We start from the raw sequence: 19,075 nt of genomic DNA, 5'->3' as shown, positions 1-19,075 counted from the left end.
CCGTGTCTTATTGTTTTATGGTAGGATTAACGTAGCTACGTCTGTTCTAGTCTAAGTGCTCTTTGTTTAGATGAACTGCAGGACTTCCTCACCGTGTTATCTAGGATGAACCATCTAGGGTGAGGGGGAGGCTACCCTCTTCCTGACCAAGGATGTTTAACCCTTTGATCAGCAACACACACACACACACGCATACACACAGGCAAGGTACTCTTTGTTTGTATGTAGACGTCGTATGTTAATGAACCTATGCATATTCATGTAACCTCAATAAAAGGGCAGTGTTACAGGAGGACGGACGAGACCAACTGGAGTCAAGCGGTTGTCCGGTTCTCTCCCGTGCACGAGTAACATGAAGAACTTTGCCTATTTGTGTCTTGCTTAGCAGTGTAATTATATTGTCTTAACGTTCCAGCGAATAGGTTTATGCTACAAACCTAACAGACTAAAACACTAATCCACTTTGTGCAATATTATCAGTCAACAGGTGGAAAAACAATGCAGAGTACAATGAATCCATGGCTATGTTGTACAGTGTTTTTAGGTTTGAAAGTCTCACCTTTACTCCTTCAAACACACTTTGTGGGCAAATACCTCAATCTTTCTATTATCCGACAGCAAAACTTTTCTTTTCAGAAGACATTTAGCTTGTCTGTGTGAGCTTGTGTATTTATTCTGGAGCAGGGGCGTCTTTCTTGATTGGATGGATTGAGAGGATGCCAACGTATTGTAAAACTCATTTTATTGTAGTCATCTTTCCTAACCAACTTATTCTCATCTGAGGGTGACAGAGAGGGGGAGAAATGCAGCAAAGGGCCACGAGTCACACTGGAACCCGGGCCGGCCACTCTCAGCCGTGCGGCATATGGTCGACTGCATATCCAACCAGCGCGCTTCAGCATCACTTCATGTATGCATGTCTAATTTTGAGCCTGTGTGGATGAAAGAAAATCCCAAATAAATCCAAACTTGTACATGACATTCTGACATTAAAAGTCATCTTAATTGTCCATGTATGAACTGTATTAACACATATAATAGTATTAAACAAATTTAACATGTAGTGTACAGTGCCACAGATATCAAGCCTTGTTATAAAGTTGGGATTTTTGCTTTTACGTCATACACATTTGCAGTAAATATGACTTAGATGATCTGATCACAAGCTAACAACTGGCCTTAGAATTAACTGTCGCCATTATTAGTCTTTCTCAATTTGACGTTTTAGTGCCAAATTAATTTGTGTGTGTCTGTGTCCGACGGGGCTCTTAAAAGCATCTACACTGATGTTAGAGTGACAGTCATTTTAATGCACGACCATCACAAGCGCACTGAAAAACACCAACACAAAGAGCATCCATTATGTGAAATAAGTCTTTATTGTGTTTCACTGATTGTTAAAACAACTATTACCAAAAGCACGTAACAAAATATGAGACTATTTCAACACAACGTCTGGTTGAATGCGTTTTCACTTTGATGCATTAAAATGCACAGCAGGTTCACATGCAGACTGAATTTGAAACATATGGCATATACAGAGATCGATCCAAATATATAAACAGGGAGGTTGCCATCTTCTTCAAACTTCAAAGTTTGTGTTCCAGACCGATGCCCTTGAAAATAACAGTGATTTCTTACCAAAATGGGGGAAAGTCTATTATTTCAGTTTGTTTATCTACACTTATGTTGAAAGTTATGGATATAGTACATGCTTTACATACAGTACATCTTTAGCACCATCCAAACTACAATAAAATGCCTCAACAAGAGCAAATTAGTAAAGTCTTTTGGCCAAGCCAGTAGCCTTAAAATTTACTGAGGGGAGCTGAGAAATTGAAAATTTTCATTTCATTACATCCAGCGAGAGCCATAAATGAAACAACAAAAGAACATAAACTCTCCTTAGGGATTTACATAATTGAAAATCCAGTGTAATTACCTTCGCTGGTACCCCTTTATAAGTCACCCTTTAGAATTGGTTTTGCGCTCCAACGAAAGGGCTTTAATTATTAGTAATTAGTTCTATAATGCTTTTTAGCTTGCTAGCTATTAATATTAACAGTTTTTGAATTGCCAGGTTATGAAGAAACTCGATGGCTGATGTTTATCCTAATTCAGTACAACACTCATCTCTTTCCTAGTTCGGGACATTTATTCTAATGACCCGTCTGACCTTTTGGGAAAGGCAGAGTTTAATTATTGTAAAAGCCCTGACTTTAGGAGAATTCTGGTTTATTTAAAATGGGCTTATTTCCCCATTAATGTGGAAAGCTTGGCTCCAAGTGTTATAAGAAAATAGTACAAAATATTGCTCTCACTTCATATTGCTGTTTGGCAACAGGACTGGAGAGGAAATTCTAACCCTGCTGGCCAGACCCTCTTTGTTGGCTTTCTTTCTGTCGGTAGTGGAAAAGACTTGTAGTGTCCAGCTGAGCTGCATAGTGGATCGCCTCAGCAAATAGCTTTACCACCTAACGCAGAAAGAAAAAAAATGAAACAGAAGTCAGTCAGTTGTCACAGTGAGTCAGATTGTAAATAAAACCACAAGTTTTAGTTGGCAGCATAGTACTGACCTGAAAATTGGTAATGAGTGGGACTCCATGGTCAATGGCCATTCTGCGGATGAGGAAGTTATCCTTCACGTGTCGAGTATTGTTATTGGGCAAGTTGACCACCAGGTCGATATGACCCTCACTGATCAATCTATAAACAAAAAAAAAAAAAAAAAAAAAAAAAAACACACATGCAAAAAAAAAAAATTAAAAGAAATCATTCAATTTAAACCCAAAGCACAGAGTAAACTTTGACTCAAACAAAATGTGATGGGGTGGATGCAGCTCAGGTGGTGGAGCAGACTCGACTATCTGTAGGTTTGAAGGTTTGAGCCCTGAACCTTATGTGCCAAAGTTTCCTTGGAAAATGCAGCAAATATTTCTACACCCACAACTGATGTGTGTGAGAGTGAGTGTGTCAATCTGTCAATGAGTTAACTCCTTTGCATTAACTCTTAAGAAAATTAAATGTTAAGATTCTGAGCTGCTACATGTAAGAATATTATGAAATTTTTTTATAATTTAACTCAGAAAAGATTTTAACCTATTTTTATTTATGTAAAATGAAATATTTCATTCATTTTGTGTTTTAACTTTGGTTATGGATTATAGAGGACTAAAATCAATAATTAATCTCAGATTATTAGAATATTAAATTTTAAATTTGATTAAATTACTATTCAAACATTAAGAAATGATATTTACAGTCTAGTTCAGTCTTGCACATTGAAACAGTCACTGGGAAGACAAATGAAACCTTCAACAAGGAGGATTAAGCCACAGAAAGTCCACAGATTGGAGAGTTCACTGGAACAGGAAAGTGTTGTTGGGAAGGTGCACAAGCAACCAGTGACCATTTGATTCAAGAACTTGGGTTTCACAACTGGTGTCAGTGTATCACAAGCCACCATGAACAGATGTTTTCAGGAAAGGAGCTACAACCGTCACATTCTTAATATTAAGCCACTCCTAAATCAGAGATGTGAGAAGCTTCTTACTTGGGGTAAAGAAAAAAAAGAAGAAAAAAAAAAGAACTAGAGTGTTGTTCACTGGTTCAAAAATCCCCCTTTCAAATAAAAGTAAATTCTGATTTGATTTGGAAATCCAGGACCTAGAGTGTGGGGGGAGAGTACAAGAAACAAGAGTTGAAGATCATTCAAGTTTGAATTGTCCACAGTCCGATTATTTGAGGTGCCTGCAAATGGCAGGTCGTCTGCCAGGAAGTTGTAGAGCTTCCAGCTGCTGACGAGCTTTATGGAAATACCCATTTTTGTTTTCTAGCAGCCCTTAGTACCTGCCCATAGTGACAAAACATCTACCAAATGGTTTGTTATTACTGTGCTTGATTGGCAGCCAACTCGCCTGACCAGAACCGCATAGCTTTAGGCCATATACCCCACAGATTCTCTACAGTGGAAACAGATTCTTGAAAATCAGATTAGACAAGATGACTTGACTTTACATTCTAAGCAAAAAAGACAAAAAAAAGGAATCAGTGAAGGACGAAGACAATTATACAGAGATGCAGCAAGTTGAAATGACACAGATACTTTACAACTAGGAAAAGAACAGAAAGAACAAAGAGCTATGAAGAATTAAAAAAAAAATGAAATAACTAAAATCAGGTTTGACCATGTTGCTGACAATGGCATTTTCTCCTGCCTGACTGATCAGTCTGCTTCAGATAATCATTATATCAGCTCTTGATTGATAAAACCATAGTTTAACAAATATTCAAACACAAACACAAGTCCACATTGATCACACAACTGAAATACTCATAATGCAAGTAGAAAATTACAGCTAAAATTATAATCATCAGCAAAAGCTGAGTTACAAACTTGCAAACATAAAGCCCAATCATCAATGAAATCAGCTTGAAGTTGTGGGAAGATCTAAGATCTCAAAGTTGTATTTGCTGTTGTAATTGCTGACTTGTATGAAGCTGGAACAGTTGATGAAGAAAGTCTCAGTCATCAGTTTACAGGTGGATGTAAAGACAATTTAGCAGAGTCTACTCTGTGGGAATGGTCACCCAACTATAATACAATATTTTTAACAACTTAAAACAAGAATCAGAGACAAAAAGTTGGAGATGAAGAGGAATCAATACAGGAATATTTTTCAGTGATTGAGCTTTCTGTACTGTATGCAAGTTAACCATAGTGTAAAAGAGGGCTGCTGCCAAAATGAAATCATTCACCCAAAAGTCAAACACAGTGGAAAGAGGATTTGGGGTTGGTTTGCTCCTTCTAGACAGCTCAAGAGCATTTTACAGGATAATATCAGAGTGGCTTCTCCACTAGCTGAAGCTGTTGTAGAAATTGGTGATGCCGCAGAAAAAAAAAAAAAAAAAAAGGACTTTAAACATAAAAGTAAATACACTGTGAAAAGAAAGAGACGCTGAATTTGCACATTGGCCAGACAGAACCCAGACCTTGAGACTAGAAATGTTACGGAGCTCAGGTCAGTTGTTCACTCAAGAAATCTTAACAATGTGGCCGAGATATAGGAACGCTGTAAAAAAAAAAAAAAAAAAGTCTAAAATACCTTCTGAGAGCATAACAGGCCTGATGTGAAGCTACTGAAAACACTTATTTGAAGTTACTGCTGCAAAAGGATGTCCCGCCAGTTATTAAATCCAAGTGTTAGATTTTTCCTGCCAATAATCCAAATGTTGGACAAGAATGTTCAGAAAAGACAAAAAAACAAAAAACAAACAAACAAATATTATAATTATGACCAAATAAGCAAATTGTGTTTGTATACTTCCAACATAAACAAAGATCAGACCAAATTTTCTCTGTCCCCACACACACACAGCCCCAGTCTCTTTTTACATTTTCACCTGAAGGCCTTCGACAGACTGCATAGAAATAAGGCTGAATTCTAAATGAACGTGTGTGACAGACAGTGACAACAAAGGTTGAGTTTTTTTCCTTCTATAAAGAATTGGCCTCTATGCCACCTTGCACAGATGATGCCAAATAGTGTTGTGTACATCTGTATGTGTTTGTTAGTGTTGGTCTAGGCTTATTACATTTTTCGTACCTTCTTTTTCACTAGCTGACTTCCGAACATATGGTCCAGATGGCTTCATTGTGGCATGATCATTACCCGTTTGTGGAATCGTTACCTGAACACCGTCACAGTCACGGCTACTGTGCTACAATAATTCTCTCTATGTAGAACTTTCTTAACAGGTTGTACTACTGGCAACTGAGCAATTCAATAAAAAAACAGACCAATGTTAAAACAATGTACAGCAATTCGTCGCCAGACCTGTCCTGGTTAAGATACCAAGAAAGTGAAATGCTATTAAAGAATGCAATCTATAATGTTCAAAGTTTTGCAACTCTAATTAAGCTTCCACTGCAAGTTTCCCTACAATGTTTCACAGGAGTGGCCAACAGCAAAATATATCACTATCTACCTAATTTGTGCTATTTTTGATTTTCTTTGGTTGTGATAGTTTCTCTCTGTGACCAGAATTCAGTGTCAGTATTTTACAGTGTGCTGTGTGTCTGGAAAGTGGAGCAGTAGTACACGAGAAAATGATAATTCAATGACAAGTCATTAGTGTCGACCAACCAAAATCAACTTAGGAGACAGGCTATAGGACCGTAACAAAGTGTCAAAAAGTGGAAGAGTAGCAGTGCCATTTATGGAAGTTGTGCAAAATATTTGTTCAATTTTTGTACTTTATTATTGCCCATAACTGCTTTAACTTTATGTTACCCTTATAAATAATTTCATCATTCTCCCTATTCAAGTCTTATACTGGTCAATGTAATGACTCTGGACTTCAGAGTCTGCTAAATCTTCTTTGATCTTTTCACATCTTACAACGATAATGAAGAGGCTTTAGATCTTAAGGCAGCATACTATGCTGATTAGACATCTTGTTTTTAATCTAATATGTTACAATTCATTTAATGCTTAAACACTTCCTCTGAAAACCACAAGCTTGGCTTCAAAGTTTAAAGGCCAAAGTTTCACATGAGCCACTTCAATAAATGTGCCAGAAGGGTTTAACATCAATTTAGTAATCTAAATGAACATTTACTCACCTCTTAATACTGGGCAAGCTGTTGTCTCCACCCATCCCAGTGGGCCAGGCTACTGGAATGGCAGGAACGTCATTGGCACACAACCAAGCGGAAGTGGCTTCAGTAGCATAGAGCTAGAAGAGCAATATACAGGGAGTGCAGAATTATTAGGCAAATGAGTATTTTGTCCACATCATCCTCTTCATGCATGTTGTCTTACTCCAAGCTGTATAGGCTCGAAAGCCTACTACCAATTAAGCATATTAGGTGATGTGCATCTCTGTAATGAGAAGGGGTGTGGTCTAATGACAACACCCTATATCAGGTGTGCATAATTATTAGGCAACGTCCTTTCCTTTGGCAAAATGGGTCAAAAGAAGGACTTGACAGGCTCAGAAAAGTCAAAAATAGTGAGATATCTTGCAGAGGGATGCAGCAGTCTCAAAATTGCAAAGCTTCTGAAGCGTGATCATCAAACAATCAAGCGTTTCATTCAAAATAGTCAACAGGGTCGCAAGAAGCGTGTGGAAAAACCAAGGCGCAAAATAACTGCCCATGAACTGAGAAAAGTCAAGCGTGCAGCTGCCAAGATGCCACTTGCCACCAGTTTGGCCATATTTCAGAGCTGCAACATCACTGGAGTGCCCAAAAGCACAAGGTGTGCAATACTCAGAGACATGGCCAAGGTAAGAAAGGCTGAAAGACGACCACCACTGAACAAGACACACAAGCTGAAACGTCAAGACTGGGCCAAGAAATATCTCAAGACTGATTTTCTAAGGTTTTATGGACTGATGAAATGAGAGTGAGTCTTGATGGGCCAGATGGATGGGCCCGTGGCTGGATTGGTAAAGGGCAGAGAGCTCCAGTCCGACTCAGACGCCAGCAAGGTGGAGGTGGAGTACTGGTTTGGGCTGGTATCATCAAAGATGAGCTTGTGGGGCCTTTTCGGGTTGAGGATGGAGTCAAGCTCAACTCCCAGTCCTACTGCCAGTTTCTGGAAGACACCTTCTTCAAGCAGTGGTACAGGAAGAAGTCTGCATCCTTCAAGAAAAACATGATTTTCATGCAGGACAATGCTCCATCACACGCATCCAAGTACTCCACAGCGTGGCTGGCAAGAAAGGGTATAAAAGAAGAAAAACTAATGACATGGCCACCTTGTTCACCTGATCTGAACCCCATTGAGAACCTGTGGTCCATCATCAAATGTGAGATTTACAAGGAGGGAAAACAGTACACCTCTCTGAACAGTGTCTGGGAGGCTGTGGTTGCTGCTGCACGCAATGTTGATGGTGAACAGATCAAAACACTGACAGAATCCATGGATGGCAGGCTTTTGAGTGTCCTTGCAAAGAAAGGTGGCTATATTGGTCGCTGATTTGTTTTTGTTTTGTTTTTGAATGTCAGAAATGTATATTTGTGAATGTGGAGATGTTATATTGGTTTCACTGGTGAAAATAAATAATTGAAATGGGTATATATTTGTTTTTTGTTAAGTTGCCTAATAATTATGCACAGTAATAGTCACCTGCACACACAGATATCCCCCTAAAACAGCTAAAACTAAAAACAAACTAAAAACTACTTCCACAAACATTCAGCTTTGATATTAATGAGTTTTTTGGGTTCATTGAGAACATGGTTGTTGTTCAATAATAAAATTATTCCTCAAAAATACAACTTGCCTAATAATTCTGCACTCCCTGTAATGCAGCATTACAAACGCATACATATATAGAATGTAAAAATACTGAAGGAAAGAAATTCTTAGTTCTTTTCAGTAAATCTAAAGAGCAGGAATCAGAAGAGCTTCATTAACCGAAGATCATAAAAAGGAAGCCATTTCTGATTTTCAATGACCGAAAATCACAAAAAGGAAAATATTTCTGATTTTCAATAACACGTCTTGTCTCTTATGTTTGAAATTGCAGTCACCTTGAAGCCTTCCTCTTTCAGCTGGTTTGCTGTAGCCAAGAAACTGGGTCGGAACGAATGCTGGAAGGGAGGGAAGCAGACGGATATTTGAAAAACTGATACTGATACTGTATGAGACAAATTCAGCACTGTATCATTGAAGGTTTGTTCTTCTTTTCTGTCTCACTTTCCCTTTCAAATCACAATCACACTGTATTAATGATACTTCCCTACAGAAAAGCGGTTACAAAATAAGGCACAACTTGTAAAATAATTGAATTTTTAGATGCCCAATTAGGACTATATAAATATTCAACAATAATACAAATATTGTCATCCCTTTGGAATACCCACATTCTCCCCCCCAATTCATTTAACATTTACAAAGGCAATAAAGGGTTGTTCCAAATTAAGACAACATAATGACATTCTGGTTTGGTAGGTAGGTGTGTTATATCAGTCAATTTGAAGTTAAAAAAGAAAAGAAAAAAGGCAGCATTGCAATATCTAGACAACAGAAATCTAAACAACAGATTCTCTGATAAGGAATATGATAACTGAGGCAAGCTAAGGAGCAGTTTTGTTTTTTTCTTTTAAAGTGTGACAGTCTATTTACTTCCTCACTCTGGTGGGATGACTTTGCCATCTGTCTTTTGGCAACAGTCAACCAATGGAAGATTTCTCAGAGAGTACATGTGTTTGCTATGACAACAGACACTGACTGCATAATTTATTTTCAAGCTTACCAGGAACTTCAGTTGTGCTTAAAAAATAAATAAAAAATAAAAAATACTGAGAAACCATTGTTTTAAAAAAAGAAAAGAAAGAAAGAGACAAAACACAAAAACAACAATACATATTTCTTGAGGTATCCTTCTAGATTCAGAACCCTTGATAATGCGAATCTATAATAATCTATAAAACAAGGTATGAGCAGGACAACTACATCTAAATAGACCAAACTGCTCTGATCTTAAGGATGTGATTGTAACTAGGTGTTCTTTTTCCTTCAGGTCAATGGAGGGTAGGTCATATTGTGCCAATCTTGGAACAGTCTGACACCACTGATGCTAAAAAAAGACTTCAAGGTTACATCTTCTAGAGCTATAAAAGGAAGACACAAACCAGCCCTGAAACGAGGTATTCAGTTAAGTATTAAAAGGGTTACTCTTGTTGTCTGCAGATGCTTGTTTGATTGTAACTGTGGTAGTTAAGACTGTTCTGTCAGAGGATTATAAACATGTTCAACCATACAAGCAGTTTACATGATGTCAGTTTTGTTATGCAGTACACATTCATTCTTGTGTGTTGCTCGAGTCTGTTTTATGTAACTCATGGACATTCGGTACAGACAATGTTGTGCACTTAAAAAGAAAAAAAAAAAATCTATTATTTAAACAGAAAAGAATTTCAATTATTCTTTTTTTCCATGAAACAAGCTGACGTAAAAAAAAAAAAACAATTTTGTTGGAGATCAACTTCAAATGACCCACTTAATGGATTCTACCAAGCACACAGAAGAGTTTTCAGCACTTTCAGAGTGTTTGCTCCTGATTTGCAACTGATTATGCTCACACTGGGTGCCCTTCAGCTTAGTAAACAATGCGCCTGCTGAAGTCACTGCTGTCTCATCAAAAGCATTGTGATATGGTTTGATATTTGTCATGTAACTACATTAAGCCTTATATAACACAGAAGTCTGTACTTAGATGGGCAAATCTGACATACAGCTAAAAATAAGGGCATGACAGGTTAGGAAAATAACAAACTTTACCAATAGTTATTGTTAATATAAGTAGTCTGAGTGATTAATCTAATTTTCAATAAAAACTTGTTTAAACAGCCTTAAAGAAAGAGTATCTTGAACACAACTGTTTAGTTTTTGTCTGTTAAGACAAACTAAACAAAGTAAAACAAAAAAACTTTACTTTTGTAGATCCTGCAAAAATACTGAAATGCTGAAGACATTTGATAGCTAAGCAATCCATTTCTAGACAAACAATTTGTAAAATGATCTGCCGTAACACAGAGCCGCAGACAGCGGTTATAATATTTTCAGACCTACATACATATTTCCAATACAAAACCAGATCAAAGAACTTTGTAGAGTTTGTGTAGAGTTGCAAGAAAACATCTTTGAAAACCATCGGTATTGTCAGGGTTTACGGATTAATTATTCAAAATGTTTAAGCCTTTATTGGGGAAAAACAAACAAAAAACCAAAACTAGTATACCTCACAGTACATGCTGGAAAAAGTAAACGCCTCAATTGAGCAACCTGTGGAACATCCATTAGCAGGAATGACCTCAGACATTTTCTGTATCTGCTAAAGAATCTTGTACCGTATCTCATGCAAACGTTTAACATTTCTGCATCGTCTTAGTTGAAGATCTTTCTTCTAGTGGTAATTGGTGTGTGCTTTTGGAGTGCCTTTGTTTATCATTTCACTCAACATTTCGTAAGATTGGTCCTTTTTTTCTGTAATTTCTTGATACAATTTGGAATTCAGGGTGTACACGCTGGTAGTAAAGTTTTCAAGCCTAATGTAGCAAAGCATCACTGTGGTTAAAAAGAGGCTTTGATGGTGCTGTGCATTGCCTTTTCTCCCTTTGTGGATTTTTTCCATTAAGTTAACTTGCGTCTGCTTTGTGCATTTCTTATAAGTATCTAGTTTCTTTTCTGAACCTTAGAAGTTTCCCCTTTTTTTAAACCCAATAGGGATTTCTTTTGCGGTGTCCTTTCACCGATTAACACCATTCTTATTCAGTGTTTTTGTATATTAAAGACTGTCCACTATATGAAAAATTGGTATGCGTGCTCAGTGTGAGTACACAACCCATTTAATTCTGTATTTTGTAGATATTTTTGCACATCTTTCAGGACTGCTTATTGTGCTCTTGGTGTGGTCTTTGCAGGACAACGACTTCTAGGGAGAACAACCATCCCAAAACAACTCAGCTCTGATTTTTATCTTGTTGTGGATTCATCCAGCATCGATCACAGCATGAGAACAGCAAACCTTGTCAGTAACCAGACGTATGTTCTTCTTTGTAGGGAGGGGCACCTCACTTCCAATTTCATCTGTTCACTTACTCTTTCCAGCCTGCACCGTGAGCCTTGGCTCAGACTGTTCCATAAGAAAAAGGTACAAGTCTTTGTGTGTTTGTTTAGTTAGATTGTGTTTATAACTGTCACTTAGTTATCCATCAGACAACATGATACGAGTAACCAAAGGAATTACAATAGAAATAGAACCCTAAAGGGTTTTTGCCACTGTGCTACAAGTCAGAGAAGCTGCAAGTTGACCTCCTGCTGGTCCTAAGGTAAAGCTACAACCATTAAGTTAAGCTAATGTGAGGAGCGCAACAGTGAGTGCATACCTTTTTTAGGGCCTTGGTTCCAGAAGGGAATTTTCCAAAAATATTCCTTACATTTCAGAATTTTTTTATATAAAAGTTTGAAGCCTTCAACTAAGTCAATCACCTACAAGGTGAAACATTAAATGTTTGAACATGGAATAAAATAAGTAACAAAAATTAAAAACAAAATGGTACAAGATTTTGTACATATTTACTTTGAACAGTGACAGAACTGCTAAGCCATTTGTTTATTGAAAGTACCACTTCTACCTTTTTAAATGTAATACTTTTCATTATTGTAGTATTTTAGAATTATAATTTGGAAAATACTTTGTAGTGAAGTATAGCCTAGTTATCGATATGGTATAGTGCTTCTTTCCGCTCATGCAATTTCTGAAGTTCCACGCTCACTCAGCTTTCTCACCAATCAGAGACAAATTAGAAATTTGCCTAGAGCAGTTATTTTCCGCAACACGGAATAAAAAGCTTTCGTACTGAAATACGGGAGCCCATGTCATCTTTTCACAATGTCATAAGTTAAGTTTTCCTTTGATGGTTACAATTATATTATATGACTATTATATGTTATATTCATGCTGAAAGAAAAAAATAAACGTGTGATCTTTTATCTCTCTGTTGCCATCTCTGGCATTTTAGTGGATCCATTGTTCTTGTGTTACTGCACAATAGGTGATTGGCTTCAATATGGAGGATTGATAATGCTGCATGAGAAGAGCACAGTATTAAATTGTAATGAAGCACTGAACTCTCCCATCCCCCGCCTCCTCTACTGCAGCTGGTTGGGTTTAGGAACTTTTCTGCCAAAAAACTGTGATAGGCAGAAACCAAGAGTCCAATGTGTACACTGTCAGCAGAATATCCATTAAAAAACTCATATCAGCATCACAGAAATGAGCCTAATATGAGTACATCATTTCAGAACTCTGTGTGAAACTCAGATGTTTACCCCACCCTCCAGCAGACTTCTTCACAAAGATTGCTCAATCAAAAAGACCATTTTAAACTCCCCTACAACTAAGTTTTTTTGTTTTTTGTAGTTCCATGTGTCTGCATTCTCTGGATCCGTCAGCCAAAATTGCTGCTGTTTGTCAGCCACGTTATAGTCTGTATATGACCCCAGGCACTTGCCTTGAAGTGGACCTGTTCCCCAAGAGCACCAATTACACAGCTGGTGCTGTGAGTGCTTTGTTAAAGCTGCATTAGTGAACTCGCAGTTTGGCAACTCTGGGTAGCAGCAAGACTTAATTACTAGAAATCATGTAATGCAGTGGCAGAAAACAGTCCAGCTTAACATTTTGTTCTTTTCTGTGACTGCAGATTGGAAAAACTTCTGTGTTTTGCAGCAATTTTTTCATTCTGACATAGCATTCTGATAAGTATGTAAACAGTTTTCTCCTTAACTAATGTGACTCTTATGTCAGTGGTAGTTCTTAGTCATTTATGTAAAAAAGCATCAGCTCTATAACTAAGAACTTTTATCATTTCCATATTATGTATTGCAGCCTTACTGGGTCATTCCCCAGACTGCCAGAGTTGGTCATAGTTTATAGGTCAGTGAGAGTAGTTAGACCTGCATGAACCCACTAGCCTGAAACACTTGTCTACACATTTGATGTCTTGTAGGGGAGCACCTAAAGGAAACAGAAAGAAGTAAAAGCATAATAGTTGGAGCCTTACCTGAATCCCAATCAGGATGCCCTTCTGAGGCAACTTAAAGCCTGTGGACAGCATAGCTTTCAGGAAGGCCGAGTAAATGTTTGGTCCAAAACAAGCTACCTGCATCAGAACACAAAAAAGGAGAAACATGAGAATGTCTTTGAACTAATTCTACAATTGAAACACAATAATAAAGAGAGATAGAGATATCCACACACACCTCTATATCCACACACACCTCTATATCCACACACACCTCTATATCCACACACACACACACACACACACACACACACACACACACCATTGAGTTGTATATTTGCAAGGGACCTACTTCTCCAGTGGAAGCCATCTCACAGCGAAGTACAGGATCTGCATCTCTCAGTCGTGGCCAGGAGAACATGGGTGCCTGGTAAAAAGATCGAAAAGAGCAAGAAGTTTATTTTGACAAGATTGTGAAAAAAGAAAAGAAATGTCACCAAATGTGAGCTAATACTAAAGCTCTGTCACTTGTTTTTTTGAAGAGACTCCAGTTTACAGCTCTAACAAGCTAGAAGATTAATATTAGGTTTGTGGGATAAGTTTCCAAAAATAAATCAGTAAAATCTTTAACTGAAGTTGAAAAAATGGTTTCCAAAGAACAGAAAAAGAAAACTACAAAAAAGTGGCAGTCAATTAAGAATATTCTTTAACATTATTGGTCAGTATCATGCATTATGGTTACAGTCTACTGAAACCATTTCAGAGATTTCATGACGCTGCCACCTACAGGTGGAAGAAAGCTTGTCATTAGGAGTAACAGCTAAACCACGCAACAGCTGTTTGTTTATGGACTACAGAAAAGAAAAGGCAAATACTGATAAATAGAGTGTCAAATTAATACCAAGTAGAAACAATTCTTTCTACAGAAATGAGAAGAGGAGGCATGGTATAATACAAGAGAGAACTGCTATGACTACTGCCGCGGACAACATGAAAGAGAAAAGTAGTGATGCTTCTCAAACTGCAGACCACCGCGAATAGGGTTGTGGCATTGTCTGTCCACACACACACACACACAGGCAAGGGCCACTTGGGGGGCGGGGGATTCATCCTTGAAGCGAGCTATCTAATCAGTGAATGTAATGTTAGCATACTAATGTAAGAAGGGACGAAGAGAGGGGAATGCAGACAAGGGACCAGCATCTTTATCGTGCCTTTGTTCAAAGAGTCAGAGAAAGGCAGGGAAGTATGCAGAGATAAAATGGCAGAATGTAAAGAAGAAAGAAAATGAAATGGAGAGAGGGCCATGTATTGAGAATGAACAACAACGAGGGAAGTTTTAATGACGGAGACAAAAACAGATATAAATTCAGAAAGACTGACAAAGACACATTTGAAGGTTTCCGAGTAAAACTGTCCATTTGTGAGTCAAATGAAGTACCAATTTTACCTGCCACAAAACTGTAAAAACCCAAGCAACATCATCCAATTCTAAATCATTAACACTAAGAAGAAGAAATGAAAATGGAAATATAATGTAGGCGCAAACAAAAGGGGAAACACAGGGACGTGTTTTAAAAAAAAAAAAAAAAAAAATGCACTCACCGACATCTGTCAAGATTTAGCCGTCACGAGATACGAGAAGACAAGCCTTCATAAACAGAGTTCTTAAAAAGGCTGCCCAGTTTGGCCTATAATTGCTTGTTCTTCAAATGCAATTGAGTGTGTGGGATTGTATGATTGTTACAATATTCCAGCTTTTCCAATCTCAACATCCTACCACTCGAAACAGAGTAGAACTGTGAGTGTCCACAACATGAATCGTGTTATCTTCGGGCACCAGCTGAGCTCCAATGGAGAAGGACATGAATCTAGCAAGACATTTTCATGTAACATTGCTGTTGTTGTTGTCTGCTTTACTAGAAAAAGCACTTGTATGAATGTCTTTATACTCACAGATAAATGGAACTCAGGAACTTGGCAGATTCAGGATTCTTGGAAGACATTTTAACAAATACGAATAGTGAAGACAGTTTTCTGAAAGTTGACGGCATCTTCATTCTAAGAAGTAAAACGACTGCCATTCTGAGTAAAGTGCTTTTTCTATTACAAACGCAATTATGTGGTAATTTTGAAGTTTTTAACTGGCTCATGCTAGTTGGTTGCATGGCTGTAAGGATTCTAGGAAACAAATAGTGCCTGGATAGTGTTCTTGGTAAAGCTGCACACTTACTGCCAACTAGGGGTAGGCCCTCTGAGGATTGTGTTATAAGTAGATAACTGGGGTGGTGTCAATACCATTAATGGGCAGTACCAAGTTACATAGCATTGGATCCTAGAGAACTTAATTGTTGCTGGTGTGAAACAAGTGTTCCTCGGTGCCATTTATCATTAGAACAGCTATAACACAGTAAAAGTTTCATCTTCATGGTGATGACCTTTATATTTTGGATATTTAATATAAATTTTGATGATACTGAGGGATTCAAATAATATAATTAAACGATTAAAAAAATAAGAAAAGACTTTTTAAAACTTTGTGAAATGCAATTTAAAAAGAATGCAATTTCTGGTGAGGAATAAATTAGGACACTCCCACACGTAAAACACTTAAAATGGTTAAAATCCCACCGGTGTATCACGTCAGGTGCACATGATCAGTACGTCATTAACCAGCATTTTAAAGGAGCCTTGCCCTATTTAAACCTCAGATTTAGTTTGGTGTGCTCCTGACTGTTGAAGTGAGCGCTATGGTGAGATCTAAAGAGCTGTCTGATGCCCTCAGAAGATTGTGGCCACTTATGGGTTTGGTAAGGCATTCAAAAAGATCTCAAAAGAATTTGACATCAGCCATTCCACCATCCAAATGTTTACAAGTGTAAGACATTCAAAACAACTGCCAAGATTCCCAGGGCTGGCCGTGCGAGCATATTCATCCCCAGAGCAGAGCGCAAGATGCACAAAAATCCTAAAATGTCATCACAGGAACTGCAGCAGGCTCTGGCTACTGTCGATGTGAAAGTGCATGACTATCAGAAAGAAACTACACAAGTTTGACTTTCATGGTAGGTGTGCAAGGAGGAAACCTTTGCTCTCTAAGAGAAACATTAAGGCCAGACTGAAGTTTGCCAGAGCGAACGTAGAGAAAGACCATGACTTCTGGAATTATGTTCTTTGGACAAATGAGTCTAAAACGGAATTATTTGGACACCATGTTTGGCAAGAACCATCGCCTTAGATCGAAAAGCGTGGAAGATAATCGTTGGTCAAGCAAGAGAACCTGCGGCACCTACAGCAGCGTACTGGTTGCGCGGCAGACCACCGCCGCTGGTCGCCCGCTAAGGACAAGAAGAAGTACGGCCTTCTAAGAAAAGAACCTCATACCAGCTGTGAAGCATGGAGGTGGCAGTATCCTAGTTTGGGGATACTTTGTAGCAGCAGCACCTGCAGCCCCCCATAATAGGCTTCTCTCAATGACTATCGTCCTGTAGCCCTCACCTCAGTAGTGATGAAGTGCTTTGAACGCCTGGTCAGAGACTTCATCATTTCTTCACTACCAGACACACTGGACCCACTACAGTTCGCTTACCGTCCAAATCGTTCCACAGACGATGCCATCTCTCATCTCCTCCACACATCACTCACTCACTTGGACACTAGAAGGGGGAATTATGTTAAAATGCTCTTCATAGACTACAGCTCTGCATTTAACACCATAATTCCCTCCACACTCACCACCAAGCTGGAGCATCTGGGACTCAGCTCATCTATGTGTCAGTGGATCTCCAACTTCCTAACTGGCAGACCACAGGCAGTAAGGATGGGCGGACATGTCTCAGCCTCCACCACTCTCAGCACTGGAGCCCCCCAGGGGTGTGTTCTGAGCCCCCTGCTGTACTCTTTGTACACATATGACTGTGTGGCCACTACCAGCTCCACCACCATCATCAAGTTTGCTGACAACACCGTCGTGGTGGGCCTGATCTCTGATAACAACGAGACGGCCTACCTGAAGGAGATTAGGAATCTGGAGAACTGGTGCCAGAGGAACAACCTCCTTCTAAACGTCAGTAAGACAAAGGAGCTGATAGTGGACTTTAGCACTGAGCAGGAGAGGAACTACCAGACCCCCGTCATCAACGAGTGCCCAGTGGAGAGAGTGGACAGCTTCAAATACCTCGGAGTTCACATCACGCAGGACCTGTCATGGTCCTGTCACATCAACACCGTGGTGAAAAAGGCCCGACAGCGTCTCTACCACCTCAGACGCTTGAGAGACTTCCAACTGCCCTCCAAGGTGCTCAGGAACTTTTACTCGTGCACCATAGAGAGCATCCTGGCGGGAAACATCTTAACCTGGTTCGGGAACAGCACCATGCAGGACAGACGAGCTCTACAGAGGGTTGTGCGGTCAGCTGAGCGCACCATCCGCTCCGAGCTCCCTGACCTGCACTCAATCTACAGCAGGCGGTGCCGGACCAAGGCCAGGAAGATCGTGAAGGACCTCAGCCATCCCAACAACAGACTGTTCTCTCTGCTGAGGTCAGGAAAGCGATTCCGCTCCCTGAAGACCAACACAGAGAGACTGAGGAGGAGCTTCTTCCCGCAGGCGATACGGTCTCTCAATCACACCACCACACAGTACTGACCCACACATATGGTTCTTACACACACACTGGACTTTCTGGACATTGTTTTTGCACACATTGCTTTTTTGCACAACACTGGTCACTATATTCTTCATTTCCGGTTAATACTTGTACAGCTGCTGTTATTGTGTATATATTTATTTATATTTAGATTTCTTCATACATTCTTATATAGTTCTATATTGTGTATTTTGTTGTACAGTTATTTTATTTTCAACTTTAATTTATATATTTTATCTTATTCCTTCCCAGTTAAATTTACCCTTCATTCTAATTTGTGTTGTACAGTTATTTCATTTTTAACCTTAATTTATATTTTATTCCTTTTTAGTTAAATTTACCCTTTTTAATTTTTCATATTTATTTCCTATCTTATTCATAGCCTTTTCCTTTTTTGTTTTCTTTAGGTCACGAGCAGTTGTCCAAGCATTTCACTACATATCGTACTGTGTATGACTGTGTACGTGACAAATAAAATTTGAATTTGAATTTAATAGAATCCATCATGCATCTGACTGTGTATTGGGGGGTGCTTATAGAACATGTGAAACCATCTGTTAAAAAATTAAAGCCAAAGTGGAACTGGACACTGCAACATGACAATGACCCAAAGCATACCAGCAAATCCACCAAGGACTGGCTAAAAACTAAGTAGAGAGTCCTGGAATGGTCAAATCAAAGCCCTGATATTAATACCATTGAGATGCTGTGGGGTGACTTGAAACAGGTTGTACATGCAAGAAAACCCTCAAACATCTCACAGCAGAAAGAATTCTGCATTGAGGAGTGGGGCAAACTTTCTTCTGATCGTTGTCAAAGACTGGTAAAAAGCTACAAAAGGCGTCTCACTGAATTTATGTCAGCCAAAGGGGGCAACACTAGTTAT

At 38.8% G+C, this 19,075-nt stretch overlaps 1 protein-coding gene across 3 annotated transcripts in view; it reads right to left on the bottom strand.

Annotated features, from left to right (window-relative positions):
- Nucleotides 1–663: 663 nt before the first annotated feature.
- Nucleotides 664–19,075, bottom strand: part of cps1 (carbamoyl-phosphate synthase 1, mitochondrial) — a 65,638-nt gene continuing 47,226 nt past the window's right edge. The window contains exons 33-39 of one of the 3 annotated variants that reach the window (XM_080903022.1): nt 13,893–13,967; nt 13,580–13,678; nt 8,543–8,602; nt 6,626–6,738; nt 2,577–2,706; nt 2,322–2,474; nt 664–932 (exon numbers count right to left, since the gene is read on the bottom strand). In XM_080903022.1, coding sequence (XP_080759148.1) covers nt 2,361–2,474; nt 2,577–2,706; nt 6,626–6,738; nt 8,543–8,602; nt 13,580–13,678; nt 13,893–13,967 — 591 coding nt within the window. In that variant the 3' untranslated portion in view covers nt 664–932; nt 2,322–2,360. Of the gene's footprint in view, nt 933–1,390; nt 2,475–2,576; nt 2,707–6,625; nt 6,739–8,542; nt 8,603–13,579; nt 13,679–13,892; nt 13,968–19,075 lie in introns of those variants that run through there. The other 2 variants (XM_080903021.1, XR_013974098.1) reach the window with 2 other exon arrangements.

Source organism: Rhamphochromis sp. 'chilingali', assembly GCF_963969265.1.
Source record: "Rhamphochromis sp. 'chilingali' genome assembly, chromosome: 14".
Lineage (NCBI taxonomy): Eukaryota > Metazoa > Chordata > Actinopteri > Cichliformes > Cichlidae > Rhamphochromis > Rhamphochromis sp. 'chilingali'.
Note: the sequence above shows the minus strand (reverse complement) of the source record. Positions and strands in the feature narration are given on the sequence as shown.